The sequence below is a fragment of the Opisthorchis viverrini genome (assembly GCF_000715545.1).
Source record: "Opisthorchis viverrini unplaced genomic scaffold opera_v5_131, whole genome shotgun sequence".
NCBI classification, from domain to species: Eukaryota; Metazoa; Platyhelminthes; class Trematoda; order Opisthorchiida; family Opisthorchiidae; genus Opisthorchis; species Opisthorchis viverrini.
In genome coordinates, this window is record NW_008751784.1 from 1294639 (window position 1) to 1309087 (window position 14449).

The 14449-nt window shown below is 44.9% G+C and overlaps 1 protein-coding gene across 1 annotated transcript in view; it reads left to right on the forward strand.

Annotated features, from left to right (window-relative positions):
- Window positions 1-6827, forward strand: part of T265_06290 (hypothetical protein) — a gene marked incomplete at both ends in the record, with an annotated part of 29563 nt that extends 22736 nt beyond the window's left edge. Inside the window, 6 exons of the mRNA XM_009171510.1 lie at window positions 1565-1820; window positions 1869-1976; window positions 2018-2203; window positions 2297-2393; window positions 4817-4929; window positions 6347-6827. Coding sequence (XP_009169774.1) covers window positions 1565-1820; window positions 1869-1976; window positions 2018-2203; window positions 2297-2393; window positions 4817-4929; window positions 6347-6469 — 883 coding nt within the window. The remainder of the gene's footprint in view (window positions 1-1564; window positions 1821-1868; window positions 1977-2017; window positions 2204-2296; window positions 2394-4816; window positions 4930-6346) is intronic.
- Between the last annotated feature and the right edge of the window lie 7622 nt (window positions 6828-14449).

The following is a 14449-nucleotide window of genomic DNA, read 5'->3' on the forward strand; positions in this document are numbered from 1 at the left end:
ACCACACCGGAAAAGTTTTATACGCGTCCGTATGTCCGGGGACTCTGGGTGCAAAATTCTTCAACTGAGGCACGTCTACGACTCCATGGAATCTGTATATAACTCGGTGGTTGAACCGCTGCCTGCTCACTCAGGCAGATGAATATCTCGTATTTTGATTTTTGTGCCTGTTAGACCTTATGTCCTTACTTTCCTCCAGTCAATGAGAGCTTACTAAAATCCGACTAATTCTTCTGTGGAATAACGACAGAAACGGATTCGCCATTTTTGCTGTTCGCAGCTGGATCAGTACAATCACCGGGTAATCAGCAGTAATTTCCCTATAAACCATTAACACAATCGGCCTAAACTTTTCCAGGTCTTCCGGGGTCAAGCGTTCTTGACAGCTACCGAACAATGCTGTATGGTAATAGCAATATGACGTAGGCACTCTGCAGGCTTCATAAATCGAATGGTATGCAACTGGCGGGCTGTGCAGCTCAGCTGCTTCTTACTTAAAAGGAATATAAAATAGCATCATTTATGAGAACGAAGTCGGGTGAATGGTTATCGGTAGTATGCTTCAGTCACGGAACTTGACTACAGTGGCTTCTCTCTTAACGATAGTTGCGTCACTTGGCTTGCACAAACACCTAAATAATGTAAATAAGGGTTCGGCTGTAACACCCTTTCGGTGCCTAACTACCGTGCCACCCGAAAGAAGCACGAGCTGAGATACTACTAGTTTGCCAAGGCTTAAACAGGAGTCGGGTTCGAACCACAGACCATCCGGTCGGCAAGTATTAACCACTGAGCTATCTTTAGTTCAGATTTAGGATAGCATCTCTTTTTAGCATGACCTCTTGGGAGATTCACGGTACGACCAAATTGTTCTATATCCAGCTCACACTTCAGCCTCCCATAGTTCTCAATTAACTGAACATTCCTCTTGTCTCATCCTTTGAGGGTTGACTGAACACAGGGTGGGCTTATCCGTGGAAACCATTCTGGGTCCCGTCCTGGAATAGGATGCATCGATCACATTTTCACACTCCGACTGGTTCTGGAACAGCATTCATCATTGGTAATCTTCCTTGACTTGAAAGCTGTCTTTGACTCTGTGGACTTTCAGACGCTCTGACGGTATCTGTGGAACAAAGATGTTCCCCTTAGATTATTGGCCCTCCTTAAAGCACTGTGCGCCAACTCCCATGGACGCCTCGCCTAGAGGATGCCCTTGCCTGGGTTTACTACTTCAAGGGTCATCCAAAGTTGTCCTTTTTCACTTCCACTGTTCACCGTCATTGCTGTGATCATAGAAGGCTGACTTTGAGGTTAATTCTCCCTAGGGCATTCGCTCAAAGATATCGAGTACGCGGACAACACTGCTGGTTTTGAATCTAGCGCCATTTTAATACCGACGATGTTAGTCAATTTGAGTAATTCTGCTTCGATAAATAACAAAACGTAATTACACCACCGGCTCAGTCTACACCCTGCATTATTCGCTCAACCTAACCTATGATTGCTGAAACAGGAGTGGATAAGCTTTCATTCCCACTTGTTTTTGATTTTTAATTCCCAGGGACTTATTTCTTGTTGTTCCTCTCCTAGACAAAATGGACCCAAATCTTTTGAAAGAACGAGAGGCCTTTCTTAAGCGTGCACGAGCTCTACCGGTTGTTGAGAAACCACGGATGGCGCCACAATCCGTCGAAGCCTCCCCTAGCCCTTTGCGTCGTACTGCCAGCTCATCTGCGTCGGACATGAGGTCTCTGGATTTGCGACCGCAGCTCCAGGGCAGATTTGCCGTACTCTCTAAAATTGTCAAATATATGAAGGTACCAGTGTAATTAGTTTTAAATTGCTTTATCTTTCGTGTTCTCTAGCAGCGTCATTTGGAACGGGATACACACCCCCTCAGCGTAGAAGAAATACTTGAAGAGACAATGCTTCATGACACCCCACAGTCTACTATCCGATGGCTAGAAGATGAGGTATCTGTTGTCTGAAACGTATCTTATAAACAAGTGATTAGGCCTTACCAAATAATCCGAAAATCCGAGTCACACCAGATCGTAAATTTGTATTCCGACCACGTTACGACATTCGAACACGACAGGACTTGTACCAGCTTCTCAAACGCCATGAATTGAAAGGACTCGGAGGCGTCTACCTAGATGACATTGCAGAATGCATCCCAGATGCCGAGAAAGTCGTCAATGTGAGTTTTTACCATGGGTTTCTATTTTCTACCTTCTGAAGTGCCGTATCTTCGACCGAAGTTTTCTATACTGACTATTCTTTTCTTGAGCAGGGATTTGGTGATCACGTTATTCGAATTGTGACACCGCACGACAAGAAGACTATCCTTTTCTACAACGACAAAACGTTTGACCTGAATATTGATGAAGGTATGTTGTCCCACTTTTGACTTTTTCCATGTTAACCACTCGTTTGTTGAGTCGCTTTGTAATTGGTTAGTGTTTCCAGTCGTGTGATCGTTCTATTTTTGACGTTTTATCCTTGCCCGTGCAACAACCTTGACATCTCGATTTCTCGCACCTAAGCCTGGGCAGCCTGGCAGTATCTCAGCCCTCGTGTTTCCTTGGGTTGATATGGCGGTTAGGTGCCGAAATAATGTTACAGCTGAACGATTTTGAGCTTTGGGCAGGTCGTTGGTGAAGGGGCTAACTCACTGACTGGAAGATCCGTGGTTTGAATTCAACTCTGGGATTGTATCTCAGCCTCGTGTTTCCTTGGGTTGATATGGCGGTTAGGTGCCGAAATAATGTTACAGCTGAACGATTTTGAGCTTTGGGCAGGTCGTTGGTGAAGGGGCTAACTCACTGACTGGAAGATCCGTGGTTTGAATTCAACTCTGGGATTTCGAATTCCTCGCAATAGCTCAGCCCTCATATGGTAGAGCAGCTAGACACCGGAAGGTCGCTACAGCACAACGATTATTTTTAACTATTCTTGTTTCGCATTCAGTTAATCGGCCTAGGCTTTATTCTTATCATGGTGTTGTGGATGTTCCTGGAATAATCTGCACGTGGTACTCGGTTTCGTAACTTGCTTGATCGGGACCCACATATCTGATGGAGGTCTGTTTCTCCGAAGTTCTGTGTGCGAATTCGGGCCATTTATCCAAGTATCCCGTACAACGATGTTCAACCCCCAAAGTATAGTAAGGAGTATTTTGAGTACCGTCAATGTGTAAGTTTCTTGAGGTTCCGCTTTTACTTTGTGTAGTTTGGTTGAAAGACCGCTGCAAAACGAAACACATGAGAATTTTGTTTTACTTCGGATGACGCTGTCATTGACTACAACGTCCCGGTGGTGAGTGCAGACGCTCACCTGCTTAACAGTCATGTAAACTAGAAAACTCAAGGGAGCGAAGAGGAAAGGGGATGTTTTCAGAAGTCTCCATACTACTAAGGCAATCAGACAGCAGCCTGAATTTATAAACAGCGACAAACTAGACACAGTTCTGGGCGTAATGTAAGCACCAGCGAGGTTGGACCGCATTCTAATGAACCTTGACTACCACGAACTCAGTGCACAACGTCAGACAATTTTTTGGTCGAACGTCTGGACAGGAAGCGAGGAATTCGCTGGGAAGTGTTGAATGGCGCGTCCTGCACGGTCTCCACGGTTATGCGAAGAACATCACAAAAACCGAACTGAATAATGCTCGAAGATTGAACGACATTTGGTGTGATGGAATTCGCCTTGCCTCGCCACACTGTGGACCTTTCGCCAGCTAGGGCTAGTGTTGAAAAGGATCCTGTTGTGGAAAAAGCTGAATAGGCATACTTAGCACCAAGCCACGACTGCCGGGACTGCTCTCAATAAACTACCCACTAACCAGCGTTCGGCTCAAGGTAGCTCAGTTGTTAAGGTGCCAGCTTACGGACCGGAAGGTTAGTGTTTCGAACCCAATCTCAGCATCTCGACTGCTGCTGTCTAGCCTTCAGCAACCCGACAGTATCCCAGCCCTTGTGCCTTCTTCCGTTTGCATAGCAGCTAGGCACCAAAAGGGTGCTTCAGCTGAACGATTATAATTATTATTTTATTTCAGCGGAGTTTTCTCATGGTTTCACGCAACTTTATGGATAGCACTATTGATTCACTTCGTCTGTCACGCTGCAGCCGTTGCAAATGCATGTAGACTAATCCACACCGACCGTGAGTTGACTACCGCTCAGTTGAATGACCTTGTATGCAGTGTGCTAGGCATAGAGACCCCAGCACGGAGATTATTGAACATCAGAACTGACTGTACCTCTCTTGTGAACGATTGTCATGAAGCCAGGGGAATATATATTCAGCGAAAGAGGTGTTCAGGTATAAAGCCATCTGGTAAACAGTCTGTTCCGACCCCAGAATCGTGAACGGCATGCACAATGAAGTCCCCATTGCCGACCTTCAAAAGGATCATTCGACATCAGCACATCTCTAGTCGCATCACTCTCGTTCAACAACCCCCTATTCTTGTTCCATCATGTCATGAAAGGAATGGGGCTAATGTTTCGGTTGATTTAACACACCAAGCCTTTCGGAGCTCACCTTATATCCTCCTAATTGATGGTGTAATTTTAGGCCTCCTTATACGGAAAACAGTGGGATCACTATCAGCATTACATATAATTCACACGTTCGACTGTACTCAATCCGGTTATGCACCTGGTTAGGACACGGTCAATCACCGGCAACTATGAACCTTGTTTTTTATATTCTTATTTGTTATCTGCATCCTTACATCTCGTATCACCATTTTCTGAGTAAATTATCATTTGTCGTTTTCCCCGCTCCTGTTAACGGTTTTCTTCAGTTTTCAAACAGCAATGGCGCGCTGTCAGTGTGGAAGGCATTCATGAAAGTAAAATAGAAGAGTATCTCAAACGGAATGGAATATCATCAATGTCAGGAGATAGGAAGACGTTCGTGAGTTTGATGACCATTTTTCGTGTACGATGCCTATTCCTAATCCCTTCGCCCCTTCCGATTAATGGAGTATCAAGCCATTTGGTTCTTACGCCAGCTCCATGTCAATAAACACACGGCGTAAATTCTACCTATTGGTACAACGATCTCCCATTTATCGGACAATCCGTCCTGGGGCTACCTTCCAGGAAATTCCATTCATATGTGGATGAACGATATTTTGAACTTAGAAGCCAGGTAACCCTAACCGATGAGCTCAAAATTGGAGGAATTCTCAAATTTTTCACTCGTATCATTTCGAAGGTTATCAACTTCTTGCTTTATGTTACATTAGACGTTTTTTCACGGCTATAACATCTTAATCCACCTAAGACAAGCTGCATTCTCCAGTTTTACACGAATGCTCGAATTCGCCCTTCAGTTTCAAGAGTTTCATTTTGTTATTAGTGAACGTTGGTGTACAGCAAGAGTGGATCCACCTGAGGTCCGAGAGTCATTTTCTGAATCCTGAACAGCTCTCGTCGTGATGATGGTGATGATCTGGTTTTGCGAACATCTCCATCATGAAACTGTGTAGCCACCTCCATCTGATAGGATAGTAGAAATATTTTCTACATTTGATACTTGTTGAATGCTTCACTTATTCAATTTTTTTCCATAGTATATTACCACTCCTCATAAGTACGAAAATCTGCAGGCAAAACCGAAATCAACCTGAAATTATCGTACGGATCTCATCTGGTGAAGACGGCTTTCCCTTTATGATACAAACACATGGAGTAAAGTATCGTTTCTAAATCGTTTGGATTAATTTGGCCCATCAGTTTTGTGAGCAATATGAGTTCCAACACTTGCGGGCCTCACCGCCTTCAGACCTGAATTATCCCGCTTCGCTCATGTATGGAGTGTCGCTTCTTATGTCAGAGAGAACTCCATTTCCGGTTGTGTTTTCCATGACTGTTCGTCAATCTAGATTGCTTTGGGTGACCCATTTTCATTCATTAAACCCCGAGACACCGGTAGCTCTTTGTCCCCCAGTTCGCCCGCCGTACAGGAACCATAAGTGTCGACTCACTCCGCGTTTTCCCTTGTGAAACCAATTTTATCACATTTTTACATCACCTCTCGGTATCTCTCTACTGTTAGTCTCGTAAAATGTGTCAGTAACATTGCTTTTGTAGCTGTGACACCTTTGTTCCGTTCCTGTGATCACTCTGGGCTATACTCTAATCCTTCACTGAGCTTGTGAGTACAATTCCGCGTATGTGGTGCTTTCGTGTATTCTGATATCGGGATTCATGTCCAGGAAATGCTCGGTTTCACCTTATGCCACACGATGCATCAGCAGTGCTGATCTGGTCTTCCGTGCGATCTGTACTCACACGTGTACTGTTTATTTGTCTGTGCCTTTCGCTAGATTCCAACACAACGCAAGAAGCCCGGTCAACGGCGGATTGTTCAGAGACCGGTGAAATTAAAGGATAACGAACATGTTGAAGATATTATTGAAGATTTCTCAGACAAACTTAATAAGAAGTGATCTCATTCGCTTTGTACATAGGAACCTTGTGACTTTTCTTATCTATCCAACCCAATGTCTGTGTTATTTCCCTCTGCCCACTGAACCGAAAGTTAAGGTTGATTATGTTTGATTTTGTGCTGATGCTTTTGGGAGGAGCGGTTGGTCTGGCCCGATCACGGTGGGCCTCATACCAATTCTCGCGATGACCTTTTCAAACTCATTGACACACGAGTTGTCGTGGTTTGGACTGTAGTTTGACGGGCATAAAATATTCACACAGTATAACGGAAGTCGATCTTTAATGTCTTGAAATGTACGAACCGCCTTATTGTTTGTCAAATGTAGTATCATGAACAATCCATTAAACAGATTATGAGAATTGGTTGACGACGCGTCTGCAATGTCGTCCCGTGTTTTGGGACAATCCGGGTTCGGGGAGTCATTTTACCTCACTAAACCTTGTCTCATTGAAAACCCTGTAGGTCCTACATGAATTGGTTGTGAGCATTACCAACATTCGACGGCCTGCAAATCCACGATTTCCAATTTTCTCCGGATTCTGAAGAAGAGGGAAATGAAAATGCCTCCCTCTAATTTCTTTTGGTTGCACAAGAGTCAATGGTTTGCGTTTTTGACCTTGAGAAGCACTACGACTCACCCATCACAAATTTCGAAGAGGGTCATTCAGGTGACTTGTGAGGCTCGGTATTCTTCTGGAGTCAAGTACCTTATCAATAAATGTAGAATCAAGTGAGGCGTTTTCACAGGACTACAGTACCGGATAAGTGGGGTTCGAGTCAAAGGCACTAACTCGGACGACTTCTTCCAACTCATTTCATGTCTTGTTGCACAATGAGGGATTGATTGCCCATGCAAATCTTGGTTCCTTTTCATCTAACTGTCGATCATTCAGACTTTCAATCCCATACCTTGACCAAGTACGAATCGTATACAGCGCTTTTGGAGTTGTATGGTTCCACCTCCTTAGCTTGTCGAACGCACCAAGAAACTTCAGAAATTTTATAATTTGGACGAAATCATCCACAGAAATTGGTATGTTTTTCATACCTGTCCTCCTGCGACAACTGCCATATCCCCCGTTTGGCCTGTCAGCTTACGACCTTTTTCTGGCTAAAATGCGTGAAAAATATGGATCGGTTTACTTGAACAACCATCCTAGAATACTGTTTTGTCTGTCTAAAGGGTTGCGTACTTTATCCAACTGAATCGGAGAATTAGGATTCTACGTCCACGGTTCTCGTGTTTGCCGGCGCGCAAAATCTAAGGACCGTAGCAATTGGCAGAGAAGGCAAACGCACTTGTATCTGTGGCTGAACGTCTCGGATTAAAGCTCATTCGACTTGCATAAACATGGATTATTTGAATCATAGCAGCCGTAAGTGAGAATTCGTTTAAATCGGCCGCAAGTACCTTTCAGTAAAACAACAAAACAGCAGTAGGATGAATGACGTAAACAGTAGCGGTGTGGAGACAGATGATTGGTCGGTAGACGTTGAACCGGTGTCGGACATTTGGTCGTGTTTTAGGCTCGAATCTCCTGCTCCTATCCTGTTTCATGTCTTGATATATGTCTTGACACCCCTGGAGGACCGACTTTCGGTCGACAGTGCCAGGTTTCAAGCGTGCTTTTACAACACTACCCCCTGGCGTCAACTGATGACGGATTGCTTGTTTCACTGTCCTCGAGCCCCAGTATGGAAGGAGAATGAATGATTTGAGGTTATTATGCTAGCATTGATTGGGCGGTGTGTAATGCACGTTGTGGAACATAGTATGGGTGACGTGAATTTAGCCTTACGAGTCGATTCTTTCTTGCTCCACTGATTTTGATTAAAAACTGAAGGAAGATGTTGCATGTGCAAAAAACGGGTTTATAACTGGGAATCCGGAGAACCAGTGTAACTCAATGGGGAGCAACCGGGCAAAACGTACGTTGAGTTTTTGGTCAGAATACTGGATTATCAAGACACAACAGGAAAACGAAGTGGAAATTGTGAAACCTAGGCAAGGTCGATACCCCGGTGATTGGAGTGAACGGCTGTGCGTGTCTGTTCAGTAGATTTGTGGTCGGCACCGGTGGATGATATGTACAGTGGCCTTTGAAACACTGGGAACGGACTAGATATGTTGCACCCAATTTGAATTCAACGAGTCATGATCAGTCCACACAGGTGCAGCAACATGCCATTTTGTGCGCGTGTGTGAGAGAGAGGCAGCATGCAACTGCAGCCATGAAGCAAGCGATTTAGATGTCTTTCTGAGACCAGTTACTCGCAAAGCTGCTGGAAGCCCCTGGGCAGCCCGCGACCTTTTCGGCCCAGTTAGACAGTCGCGAATCTTCATCAAACTTACATTCCCATTTGACACTAAATTTTACGCAGCTGAGTGGATTGCCGGGTGGCTCAAAAGAACCCCAAACTGATCCATACGTAGGAGCTTCAAGCAATGTTCAGTTTAGGCTTATAAAAATTAACTTTTATTTTTAAATGAGTGCTTTTTCCATCGATTTTAAAAGTTGATTCATTGGTCGACGAGGTGGCATTTTGTGAGTGTGCGAGTTGAGAGCTTCCTGGAAAGTCTCGTTTTCGCTAACTTATGCAGTAGTATTCGCCAGGTGAAGTCTACATTTACCCTGTCCATCGTGATTCTAAAGCTAGGCTCACCAGGTACATGTAATGAGGTAACACAACGTACAGGGGGTGACTTCAGTGGCTGAAATACGTAGCATACTGGTAGTGCCCTTTGTCATCCGTGTCCTCGAACTCGGATGCACTGTAGCTAGATACTGTTTCTCTTCCACAGTTTTGGACTTCACCATATCTGATTTGTTAACTCCAAGGGAGAAATCCCCGAAAGCTGATCAGCTGAAAGCTTTATAGTTGACGGCGTTGTTTGTATGATGCCGATCAAATTAATTGTGGCCAAAATGTTTTGGCTCGTTTGCGTTAGCTGGGTTCGGGTTCTTAGTTGGTCTCGTTTGGCCTGCGGCTGAGACCTTGGTGGTCCTTCCTGCTGGGTCAGCTTACTTTATCTACAAGGATGACCCAACATTGTCATCTATTGCGTTGGACATGTTGATGCTATTCCCTTGGACTCCATCTTTCCTCCATGTTTTAGTATATCAGCCAAACGCTGACGCTGAATGAACCAAAGACATTCGTTAGGACACACTAAGACACTTGGCAGCAACATCCATTTGATGACCAGCTATCGTGCCATCCAAAGGATTTCTGAAGGCTGAGCTAAAGCCGGGATTCATAAACTCAGAGCGAGTCAGCACGCCGGGGCAGTGTTTGATCCCCCAATCTTCTGTTCAGTAACTTAGCGCCTTATAGACTGGGCTATCTGGGGCTTATGTAGGTTCACTAACAGATATAATGTTGACCACGGTTTTGCGTCTGGGACATTTGGGTTGGACCATAAATATACATCGCTCATGCCTTAACGTGCTTTAACAGAGATACTCAGTGCCTAATTTACGTGTAGCCGTGATTTCTCCTAAGTCCTTGTCGCAAGTTTAGTGGACAAGTCCTGTTTATCGACGGCTTCGCTTCCAGTATTAATAATGACAGTTTTTCCAACTTCTGGAGAGCATACAATATAAGGCAGGGTGAGATCGGTACAGCATGGGCATGGTAGGTGAGTACACAACGGGGAAGGTAGAACCAAGGAGGTATGTTTATTGTGTGACAAGAAGTTGTAACTTGTGGAAAACAAAACAGCAGCAAAATGATACGGGAAAGACCGGAGCCTTCCAATAGTAGTTAGCCTACTTGAACTGAAACGGGAGTTATTGCTGACAAGGGGTGACTTTGGACTTGCACCGGAATATTTGTAGTTAAGTTGGTTTCATTGGTACTTGATAGTGACCCATATTGCTGACAAGGGTGACTTTGGACTTGCACCGGAATATTTGTAGTTAAGTTGGTTTCATTGGTACTTGATAGTGACCCATAGCTGCACAATGTACTTATCTGAAAAACATTTGCGAGTGGAACAAAGCTTTTTTACGCCAAAATGTTGCACTTTGTTGTATGTGTGCTCAAACCGAAAATCGCCCGAATGGACCATTATTTTTTCGCGATTTGTTTTAATTGACAAGTAGCTTTACATATGTTTGTCGGGAACTGGGTGGCTGTATCCTTTTCATTCTTAAAGTCCTTCGAGAATGTACTAAATGGATTGTTACTATGTGTTATCCGTGCGTGCACTCAGTAATCGAAGCACCACCGCTGCTTCCCATTACTAATGGATGTTCTACAAATGCAGAAAGTGGCCTCTGGGACAACTGGGAAGTCGAGGAATCCCGAAGAAGCCGATAAGCTGTGTATGTTTCTTTAATTACATACAGTAGGTGAGGCACCGTTTGTCTAGTGAATCTTTGTCTAATGAGTTGGGGGACCTATCTCTCGGTCGACTTCTACTAACTTGAAAACAACCATAAGATTTCAAAGTTTTTGTACGATGAACTTCTGATACATCGACGGCTAACTGAAGGAAAGTTGGGGGGCCCTGCTGAAGTATGGAGTGCAGTTTTGTGAATTGTGGCCGATGAATTCGACCACTCAGGACATATGCGACTACCACCAGAAGTGTCGACCATCTCTGTAGGGTGAGTGACGCATATTTGGGTTTAATCTTGACAGATTATTTACATCCGTTCCTGACAAAACTTTGGGAGACCAGAGTTTTGCCTGTGTCGCAGCCACTATAGCCACATATGCCTCCCCAGATGGCGAAAGATAGCGCTGTTTCGATGCTTCCCATATGTAGCAGATGCTGACGGATCCTGATCACGGATGGCATGTATATTGGGCATCCGGCTCTGTACGCTTTCGTGGAAAGCAAAAAGTCAGCCGAATGGGCAAACTTTTATGCTGCTTCAGAAGAAACATAGATGAACACTATCGAGTCAAGACTTTTCATGAACAATTTGGTGGCACAAATGCGGGAAGCGAGTAGTTTTCGGCTGTGGCGTAATGTTGCGCTAATTCTATCAGAAAGCAGGTACATATCATATAACATCCATGTATTTTGGTCACAGACATTCTGTGAACGGTCGGCACATGTTCCAGCATATGACTCGCATGCAAAATGCCTACTGTTGTTTTTTTGTTAACCATGTGTGGATAGTTGGCCATGTAGCTAGTTGATAAGGCATGCTGTTCTTGTGCTCCAGCTAGGGGCATTCTACTGTCCGCTATGTGGCCGGTTGTTAAGATATCGTGGACCCCTAGCAGCAAGACAGTCGTGTGCGTCAGCTAGGTGAGTTCAACTATCCACTATTATCGATGACATGGTTATGCGGGCACATTTTGCAGGCTAAAAAGGAAAACTCTGCTGTTTACCAACAAAATTGTATATGTCATCAACAAGCCTTACGTTACGCCAACCTCGTACGACTTATCCAGCAATATCGAATGCGTCTTCCCTATTGCTAACTCGGAATGGCGATCATCGAGGTCCCCGGCCACATAATTCGGCCTTTGATCAGTCAAGCATGTATAAATAGCGAAAATTATTTACAGGACTAACAACTTCGCATATTTGGCTTCCACATGTGTCATGTAGTTTGCAGCTACCCAGTCACGCACGCACGTGACTCTTCAGCTCACAGTTGCTCGCTGGATCACGAGACTTGTCTTTTTTCATACACGCAAGCCACGCCACATTAAGATGACTCATCAGGCATCAGTTGTCGGTACCGTCTGGCGAGCGTAGCAACAAATCCTGTGCTACCACACCCACGTACATGCAAACAGACCTACATATAGGAAAACCAAACACAGTCAGCACACAGACTCGCGCGCGCAGGGAGCAAGAAGTCAACCGCTCCACAAGTCCACGGACAATTATGGAACACCTGTAGCAGTTGAACCGTGGAGAAAAACACTTTCCCGCCGTCCGAACTTTCACTCAGGAACTCTCACAGACGAAAATCCCTCTTTTGATTTGCTCCCATCTTGCAATGTATTTATTTTTATACGTGTTGCAACCCATTACTGTCAACCATACTAAAAACTTTTATTGGTGCATACACCTTCTGATTTGTATTATGGACATCATAATCAGCAGTGCACTAATAAGTTTCTAGAAAGCTCGGTAGATTATTTCAGCTGCAGAACTATCTGCGATTTACGCGATTTACGTTTTACCGTACATATTAGGGCATCTTGCCGCGCCCTCGATGCCCAACGCATTTTCCTGCAAAACCCCAGCGGGTGAAATAAAAACTTCAACGTCAAAATGTTGCCCTTCTCTGCATATATGCTCGGCCTAAAAATCGCCCTCATCTGCCGTCATTTTCTTGTGATTTGTTTTAATCGATCTCTTGAAAATTATTCGCTGACATCCCGCGCTACAGTACAATGGCCCAGGAAGTGGCTTTCTTTGAAAAATTTATGGGTGTGTCGTTTTCATCCTTCACGGCATTTGAGAAGACCTTAAATGAATAGATGAAATAAACTTTGTAGTATTTGCGCGTTCATCCAGTAGCCGAAGCACCAACGCTATTTTGCGTTATGAATGGTTGTACTACAAATGCAGCAGGCGCCCTCCAAGACCAACGGAAAGCCGTGGAATCCGACGAAGCTAGTAAACCAAGCGTATTTTCTAATAAAATGTACGCGAAGCACCAGGTGTCCAGTACGGTTTTGTCTACGGAGGCAAACGAACTAACTGGCAGTGACCTCTTATTTTCTTGAACAAAAACAAAAACTGTCAGTGTTTCTGTACGATCGGCTTCCAGTTAATCGACGCTTAACCAAAGACGAGTTGGGCACATGCAAAGCCCCGCTGAAATAAAGAACGGGGTCATGTGAGTTGCGGCGGTTTTTGGCGGGTTAATTCGGAAAGATTCTTACAACTAAGGATATACACAACTACCGCCGGAAGTGTCGACCGGCTACGTTGAGTGGGTGCCGCATAGTCGGGTTTTAATGTGGCAGATGACATGCCTTCGGTCCTGGCAAAACTTCATGAGACCGGACGCGTCCTTATGTGTCAGTCACAGGAAGGTCACTATAACCAAATATGCTTCTCCCGATGGCAGCAGATAGCGTTATTCCGACGCTTTCCATATATAGTGAATGTAGACGGAATGCATGCAACAAACCGCCTTGGGTAAGTTTTTTAAAGCATCCAATTTTCGGCATGTAGATATAAACTCTACACATTCTTGATAACGGACGGCATGGGAACCGGGCGTCCGGTTATGTATGCGTTCGTAGAGTGCGAGCAGTTTGCTCTCATGCGTAAACTGTTCGGCGTATTCTGAGAAATGATGGGTGAAACGTATCCCGTTAAGACCTTTGTAATAGACAAGTTGGCAGCGCAGATGCGTGCAGCAAGAGTCGTGTTCGGCTGTTGAGGTTACGCTTTGCTACTTTCATGTCCGCAAAGCCATCAGGAAGCACCTATGTATCATTTAATATCCATGTATTCTCGGTCATATACACATTCTGCGAATATCCGGCACATATTTCACCGCATGGCTCGCCTGGACAACGCTGTACAGTAGGTTTTTTGTTCATCGTATTACAAGCACGTAGATTTCGGCAAGACCTGCAGCTTCCGCGCCGAACAGATCCGCGATTTCTTTCCTATCTTACGGCTCGCTTGGTGTACATCACCCGAAAATGGGCCATTGGAGAATGCGAACGGCCGCCTTAAAAATCGGGTGCACCAATCAGACACGTTGGAGCATGCAATCCAAAGGTGTCCCGGCACGCCGAGTGGCTCATGCAAGAGTTCGAAATCCATGCGTCGTACCAATGCGACAGGCGGCAAATCCTGGAGGGTGACGCCTATGTTCTAAACGTGGTCTGTCGAATGACGACATATGCATGCTCTCTCGTTTTGAGGCACTTGGGTACGCGACCGCCGCGGCTGCCGCAGAAAGTTTTGGAACAAACAAGGTGAGGCCGAGCCGCGTAAAGTAACTTATAGATTGTCTTGCAAACACCCAGATGCTCCCAG